The sequence below is a fragment of the Gracilinanus agilis genome, unplaced genomic scaffold (genome assembly GCF_016433145.1).
Source record: "Gracilinanus agilis isolate LMUSP501 unplaced genomic scaffold, AgileGrace unplaced_scaffold23726, whole genome shotgun sequence".
Lineage (NCBI taxonomy): Eukaryota > Metazoa > Chordata > Mammalia > Didelphimorphia > Didelphidae > Gracilinanus > Gracilinanus agilis.
In genome coordinates, this window is record NW_025355498.1 from 1 (window position 1) to 8,179 (window position 8,179).

Genomic DNA, 8,179 nt, shown 5'->3' on the forward strand with positions numbered 1-8,179 from the left:
AGCTGAGATCACTTGGGGATTTGCTGTGGTGTTTCCATCTCATTTGCATTCATCGGGTCTCTGGGCTTCTCCATCTTGGGCCCATTTGACCCATGTGTATGTGGGGGCAGGGGAAGGGGGGAGGTTAGCTAGGATCTTGGCTCTGGGCTCCATTGAGCATGGCCTCTCCTCCCTTCCCCACCCCCATACCAGCAGGACAGATGACTGAGCCAGTCCTCCAGAAGGAGCAGTCAAAGTTGGGGGGAAGTGAAGGGTCTCTCTGGGGATGGGTGGAAGATAGCAGCTATAAGCTGACAGCTCACTTCCCTCCTCCTCCACCAGGCTGGCCTCAGCTCTAGGCCCCCATTAGCATTTGTGGCAGGGATGGAGGCCCTTTCTGCTGAGGTCCTTTGATTGTTTCTGCCTCCAAGAATTGCCTCAAACCCCCTCCCACTCCCACAGCCCATTGCCCTGAACAAAAGCTGAGGCTGTCCTGGTCCCTCCCCACCTGAAAGACTGTGCCCAGTTCAAGGACCACCATAGAAGAAAGCCATGGACAAACTGGAGCTCACCCGGAGGAGGGCACCTGGGATGGGGAGAGGGCGAGAGAGCAGAGAAGAGAAGTCTCAAAACTCTGTCCAAATATTGGAAGGCCTGTCTTTAGGGAGAGGGATTAGACTTGTTCTGTTTGGGCCCAGAAGGGCAGAACCAGGAGCGATGGGCTGAAATGGTAGAGTGGGAAATTTCAACTCAAAGTAGGGAAAAATGTTCCCCAATGGAACGGTCTGCTGAGGGAAGGAGGGATTGAGCTCTCCATCATTGGAGGTATATAAGTGGAAATTGTCAGAGAGATATTGTCGGGGCAGCTGGGTAGCTCAGTGGATGGAGAGCCAGGCCTAGAGAGGTCCTGGATTCAAATCTGACCTCAGACATTGCCTAGCTGTGTGACCCTGGGCAAGTCACTTAACCCCAGTTGCCTAACAATTACCTCTCTTCTGCCTTGGGATCAGTACTTAGTATCTGTTCTAAGACAGAAGGGGGAGAGAGAGAGAGAGAGAGAGAGAGAGAGAGAGAGAGAGAGAGAGAGAGAGAGAGAGAGAGTTGTGGGAAGTGGTTTTCTAGACTGGAAAAGACGTAAGGTTAGATCATTTCCAAGGCCCTTCCCAGATCTAATATTTTGTATTTAAAGGCCCTTCTACTCCTGACATTCTGTGTTCCGTATCTGAGACCCACCCAGCTCTGAGTGTCTAAACAGGCTAAATAAACAGGGATACAAGGGGCTGTAGGCTGGGCTGGGGATTTTCCAGACAGATCTGCCTCATTATCCCTCCCAGAATGAACTTCTTACAAGAGAGGAGAAAATGGGGGGGGGGATATTTATTTATAAATAGGCTGTGGAGGGCAGTAGGCGTGGCCTGGCCCCCATCTCCCTTGACCCCTCGAGAGGACACCGTGGCCTCCTCATCAGGGAACGGGGGCAGCTGGGTAGCTCAGTGGATTGAGAGTCAGGCCTAGAGATGGGAGGTCCTGGGTTCAAATCCAGCCTCAGACACTTCCCAGCTGTGTGACCCTGGGCAAGTCACTTGACTCCCATTGCCCACCCTTACTACTCTTCCACCTAGGAGCCAATACACAGAAGTTAAGGGTTTAAAAAAAAAAGAATCAGGGAGCACACAGGAGCTAAGACCCCTTCCTCAAGGCCTCTATCTCTTAGAGAGAATGAGGGTGACTTGGGGAGCTGAGAGAATCCAGGCCCTCTCTCCAGGGGAGACGCCCTGTGCTAATGGATGGCCACATCCTCCTCTTAAATCCCAGGAATGGGGGACACTTGTTGAGAGACTTGGAGCAAGGGAGGGACGTGGACTCCTTCTCAGGGCCGGCTGAGCTTTCCAGGATGCCTGATAAACCTTTTACATTTTTCTGCAGAGCCCATCTCCTTCCCCTTCAGACAGCCTGGTGGAGGAAGAGTGGCTCATTGGTCAGACACACAAACAGGAAGAGAAAGACCCTCTGGGAAACTATGTGAGTGAGGTTGTGTCTTCTTGCCTCTTGCCGAGTCTCAGTTTCCCCATCTGTAAAAACAGAGGGCGAGTATTACCAGGCTCTTTAAAGGCCCCTTTCAGCTCTGACACTCTATGTTCTTTTTTTGATAGCTTTTGTGGTTTCATTTCCAAATGTGTTCCCTTCCTTCTCCAAGACCTGACCCTTGTAACAAAGACTAAAAAGAAGGAGAAAAAGGATTTAACAAAAGCCATCCGGCTATCATGTGTTCGGAGGGCTTTCCCAAACCCTGCTGTTTTGTCTTCTGGGTTCTGAGGCTCTTCCCAGTTCTGATAGTCCATGTTCTATATTCTAGACTTTCTGTGGTCAAAAGAGGCAGCTAAGAAGGGGAGCTTGGGTTTGCCTCAGATGCCAGCTCCCATCTTGCTTCCTTCCCCCTTTCTTTCTGCCAGGACAGTGATGGGGACAAGAGTGACTATAATCTGGTGGTGGATGAGGTGAGTCTGGCCCCTGGGGAGTGTGGGAGATGGGGGAGAGCCTGGGCTTCTCCTAGCTCATCACTTGGAAGATTTTTTGTTTGGGTTTGGTTTTCTGGGAGGATGGGCTTCCGAGTATCCTGATGGGGCTGGAGATACAAGTTCTGTTTGCCTGGACAGGGAGGACCTGGAACATGGGCTGGAAAGAAAGATGGGAGTCTCCCCCTCCTTTTTCTCTCTACCATTTCTCCAGAGGATTGGGGAAAGCTCGGTGACTTCTAAATGTCCCATCTTACCTTATGATCTCATTAAGATTCTAAAACCCCAGAGCCTGAAAAATCTTTAAAGATGATCTAGTCTTGGGGGTTTTAACCAAGGGGTCCATGAACTTTTTTTTTTTAATTGGAGACTGTAATTCAAAATAATGAGTCTCCTCCACAATCCTATGTATTTTATTATATGTATTTAAAAACGTTCTGAGAAGGGCTTCTTCGACTTCGCCAAGCAGACTGCCAAAGGAGTCTAGGACACAATACAGTTAAGAATCTTGGATCTAGGGGCCAGCTCAGATAGAAAGTGAAGCCTGGAGATGGGAGGTCCTGGGTTCAAATTTAGACTCAGGTATTTTCATACCCTCAGAGGTCCCAGTTGTATAACCATTTTTAGTGGTTTTGAGCAAGTCCCTGTTCCTCATTGAGCCTCAGGAAAATTGCCCCCTGTGCCTCCCTTTTGGGGCTGAGGTGAGGGGGTGAGGGCTCCTCTGGCCCTGTAGAGACACCCCGCTAGGCATGGAGCAAGAAGTCCCCCTTTAGGAAGGGGCAGATTCCCTAAGCTCTCTGACCTTCTTGTCCTCAGGATCCTGTCTCAGAACCCCTCAGCCTGGTGCCCACACCCAGCCCAAAGCTGCTCACCCATGTGGATCCACCTGACAGCCCAGCCTCTTTGGCCTCAAGCCAGGCCACGTTGACCCCCAGAGGCAAGGATCCCAGCCTGGTAAGGAATCCAAGAGCCATCCCATGACACTCATTGCCCCTGTTCCTAGCTCTGGATCACTGGCCCGGCCTTTTCCCAGAGCACCCCGGGGCAGGGAGGTGCAGGCAGTACCCCACGATGAGGGGAGTCTGTACAGGAATCCAGAAATCTGGATCTGAATCCAGGCTTCCCCTCCCAAGTTCTGTGACCCTGGACGGGTGACTTCCCCCTGCTAAGCCTCAGTTTTCTCATCTGTAAAATGGCGATGGGAGTTCTCCATTTGTGTGAGACATACACAGGTATCACCTATGTCCTCCCTCCCAGGCTAGTCGGGAGGAGGGGCCACAGAGATGGCAGCTGTGACTCTGAGTCCTCAGCTCTGCTCGCCTCCCACTCCCCACCTCAGTGCAGTCCCCGAGGGGTTCATGTGGGCCCGGCAGGCCTCGCTGCCTGGCTGCTGCCTGAATCGCTTCCCCCGCCCTGGATCGATTGGCCAAGTCAGATTCTGGGATTGAAACATCACTGGGAGGGCTGCCTTTCAGAGCCAATCAATCCGAGTCACACTGGCTCAGGCAGATGAGGGAGGAGGGGGCGGGGGAGACGGAGAGGGATGCTGAGGGGATGGGGGTGGGAGGGCTCCCCAGAGATCCCTGGAGCCCCGATGCTCACAGGGGTTAGGGGAGGCGCAGGGGGGCTGGTTTACCAGAGGGCTCCCCCCTTTCCTCTGGCCCATCTCGTCACACCCACACTACATTTGGGTGTGATCACGGGTGAGATGTTCACAGGTGCACGCACACACACACACACACACACACACACACACTCCTGGGAAATGGTACCCTCCTGCACCTCATCCATCTATGCTTTCTGCTTGTCTGTGTGCGTCCCTGCACACATTCAGTGCAAAAGCCCGGCGCACTCCTGTAGACACGTAGGTGGTTACATGGGCAGTGTGTGACCACCTTATTCTGTGCCCAGGCAAATCCAGGGAAGCACGGCCTTACACGTACACGGCGGCACCCTCACACACACAAGGACACGCATGTGCTCCTCCTACATGTCCTTCCTGCCAAATGCATGAGCTCTAAACCGTTCCCAACAGCTCCCCGCAAGCTCTCCCCCATTGCCTTCTCTTTGCAGAAGGTACTTTGTGTCAGCTCGCCTCCACTGGGCAGGTCCAGCAGCCCCTCCTCCTCCCCAGACGCTTCCACGGCTGGCCCCAGCTCTGCCAGCCACCTCCGTCAGCTTGGCACCAAACCACTGCCTACCACGGACAGCGCTGGTGAGAAACCCGGCCCTGCCATGACTGTCCGTCTGGTGGGGGCTAATGAGGGAGGCGGAAAAGGAGGAGACCAGAGTCCTATTCTCAGTTCCATTACTAATTCTGGGGGTCAGCTCGTGCAAATGGCCCTTCTCTGGAGCTCAGTTTCTTTTCCTGTAAAATGGTGGGGCAGGGAGGAGGACTAGCTCTAACATCTTGTGTTCTGTGTGGTGAGGGTCCATTCAGCTCTGGCTGTGTTCTCAGGGCCCTCCCAGCTCTGATATCCTCTGTTCTAAGCTCCCTCACAGCTCTGACATTCTCTGTTCTAAGGTCTCTTCCAGCTCTGACATCCTCTGTTCTAAGCTCCCTCCCAGCTCTGACATCCTCTGTTCTAAGCTCCCTCCCAACTCTGACATTCTCTGTTCTAAGGTCCCTCCCAGCTCTGACATTCTCTGTTCTAAGCCCCCTCCCAGCTCTGACATCCTCTGTTCTAAGCTCCCTCCCAGCTCTGACATTCTGTGTTCTAAGCTCCCTCCCAGCTCTGACATTCTGTGTTCTAAGCCCCCTCCCAGCTCTGACATTGTATCCTAAGGGCCCTCCTAGCCCTGATATTCTGGGTTCTAAGCTCCCTCCCAGCTCTGACATTCTCTGTTCTAAGGTCTCTCCCAGCTCTGACATTCTCTGTTCTAAGGTCTCTCCCAGCTCTGATATCCTGGGTTCTAAGAGCCCTGACAGCCCTCAAATTCTCTGTCCTTAGGGCCCTTCCAGCTCTGATGTCCGGTGTTCCAAGGGTCCTCCCAAATTCTGCCTCCCATGGTTTGAAAATTCCCAGTTTATAAGGTTCTAAATTCCTCAGATCATTCTAGGAGTGGAGCATGCTCTGAGTTGCAAAGGCTTGAAAGGCCAGAATGAATACCATATGTGGGTTGTCTTGGGCTGTGGATTTGGGGGTGTGGTGGGAAGGGGTGTGTGCTGAGGGCACTGGGGGGGGCCCTATGGAAGTGCGATGTACATTGTTGGGAGTAATGAGAACTGAGGTTGGCTAGGCAGGAGGGAAGGGGGTGGAGCATTGGAAGTTAGGAATTTAGACTTTTGATGTATTAAGCAACAGAGGCAGCTTTGAAAGTTCAAAAGCAGGGAAGAAATAGGAGGAAAGTGTTGTTTGAAGAGGAATCTGTGCAAGAAAGAATAAGTCTAGAGCAGTGATGGCAAACCTATGGCACTTGTGTAGTCATTTTCAATGACATGCAGCCGCATGCCAAGGATAAAACATTTGCTGTGGTGTAGTGTAGACACTCTGTGCACTAGAGATGACAATTCTACCTATATTCATTTACCTATTTTGGTTTATTAAACACAGTTATGTGTTACAATTATACATTTTTGCTCTTTAAACTAAATATCATGAAATTATGTTTTTTTTTCCCTAAGTGATACACCACCCAGTTGGTTTTTTTGGTGAATTTTGACACACCAAACTCAAAAGGTTGCCCTTCACTGGTCTAGAGGCTAGAGACTAGAGTGGCTCAATGGATAGAAGAGCCAGGTCTAGAAACGGGAGGTCCTAGGTTCAAATCTGGCCTCTGACACTTCCCAGCTTGACCCTGAGCAAGTCACTTCACCCCTATGGCCTAGCCCTTACCGCTCTTCTGCCTTGGAACCAATACATAGTATTTATTCTAAGATGCAAGGTAAGAGTTTATTTATTTTTTCCAAAGGATAGAAGCTGGAGGAAGGAAGGCTAGTTATGGTGCCACAAGAGGATGACTGGATGTGGGCTGTCAAAAGATGAGGAAGACCTTTGGAAATCTGACTAGACCTAGAGAACATGGGATGCTGGAGCTGGAAGGGAGCCTCAGAGATCTAGTCCAATCCAGCCATTTGACAGATTGGGAAGTTAAGGCCTACAGAGGGAAGGAGGCTTACCTAAGACCCCAGGACCAGGGGTAGTTAGGCCATAAGGTTGGAGGCGGGAGACATCAGAAGATGACAATGCCATTGACCCAGGGAAATTGGGTCGGGTCGTTGGGTGAGTCAGTCGGAGGAGAGGAAGGTGGTGACTTGGTTTTTTGGGGTGTAGTGAGTCTAAAGTCATCACGGCATATCTAGAGAGAGTGGGGCGCTGGGGACCAGAGCCCCGAGGGAATAAATGAATGAGTTGAGGGTAAGGGGAATGGAGATGGAGAGGCGTAGTCTGGGGAAACTTCCCTGACCTCGATTCCTCCCTCCTCTGAAGGGTCCAGGAGTCTCTGGGGAGCCCTTCTGGGGAGCCCCAGAATCCTTAGTTTAGAGGATGGAATTCTTGGCTGGAGGCTGCAGAGATCTGGGAACTCTGGAACCCTGAAGAGAGGAGGCCCAGGAGCTGAAGTTAGGAGCCTCTTTCTTGGTGCTGGGGGGGAGGAGAGATGTCTGAAGGCCTTGTCCCCTCCCCACAGCCTCGAGGACTCCCCTGACCCTGTCTGGCCCCTTCGCGGCCTCCTTTGGCGTGGGAGCCCACACTCTGCTCAGTGGGGACCTGGCTGTGCCCAGCTCCTACCTCCCCATGATGTACGGCCGCTCCCCCATGGTGAGTCTGAGCACGGGGCCCCCCACCACGGGGAAGAGCAAACTCTAGATTTTCTCGGAATGGGGCCAGTCTCCATTGTCGGGGTTATCCTTCAGGGCCAGGAGAAAGAGTGGAGGCCGTCGGGAGCCTTAGTGGAGAGTTCTGTCCAGCTGAGGGGGTGAAGGGAGGAGGATCTGGGGCTGAGCCATGGGAGCCTGAGGCCTCCTTCTGCCTTCTTCCCTGGATCAGCAGATAGAAATCGAATCTCACTCCCACCTCCGGGTGTCTGCCCTCTCCTCCGCCTTGCCCAGCCTTCCTGGGGGAAAGTCGTGAGTACCTTCTTGGGGGATGAGGGCTTCCTGGAAGAGGTGGCTGCCTCTGGGAAATGGGTTGGATTCCTTTGCGACTTCCTATCTGAGGATTCTTTGAGATCCTGAAAGGAGGCTGGCCAGTGCCAGGGGAGGGACACGGGCCGTCCCGGATCCAGGATCCCTTCTGGGAGAGGCCTTTCCCCGGCCTTATGTTTGGAGACCAGCAGCTGCACCCCAGGAACTGGGCCCGAGATGGGGGAAGGCTTTCTCCAGGCCCCCAAGTTCTCCAAGTTGCTCTAGTGACAGCGGGGTGGGGGCTGCTGGGTTGGGGACGCCGCCCCGCCTGGTGCCAGGCTCCCCCCGCCCTCCCCGCAGGGCTTACTCCTTCCACGTGTCTGCGGATGGGCAGATGCAGCCGGTGCCCTTCCCGTCAGACGCCCTCCTGGGCACGGGCATCCCCCGGCACGCCCGGCAGCTGCACAGCCTCACCCACGGAGAGGTGGTCTGCGCCGTCACCATCAGCAACTCCACCCAGCACGTCTACACGGGGGGCAAAGGCTGCGTGAAGGTGTGGGACGTGGCCCAGCCTGGCACCAAGACCCCCGTGGCACAGCTGGACTGCCTGGTGAGGGGG

The 8,179-nt window shown here is 53.5% G+C and overlaps 1 protein-coding gene across 1 annotated transcript; it reads left to right on the top strand.

The window, feature by feature from the left end:
* Nucleotides 1-1,905: 1,905 nt before the first annotated feature.
* LOC123254520 (transducin-like enhancer protein 2) lies at nt 1,906-8,170 on the top strand (the record flags this gene model as incomplete). Its single annotated transcript, XM_044683522.1, has 7 exons — nt 1,906-2,001; nt 2,433-2,477; nt 3,312-3,449; nt 4,569-4,710; nt 7,125-7,255; nt 7,484-7,563; nt 7,921-8,170. Coding segments are annotated over 7 exons (882 nt in total), but the record flags the coding sequence as incomplete, so codon positions are not given.
* Nucleotides 8,171-8,179: the final 9 nt, after the last annotated feature.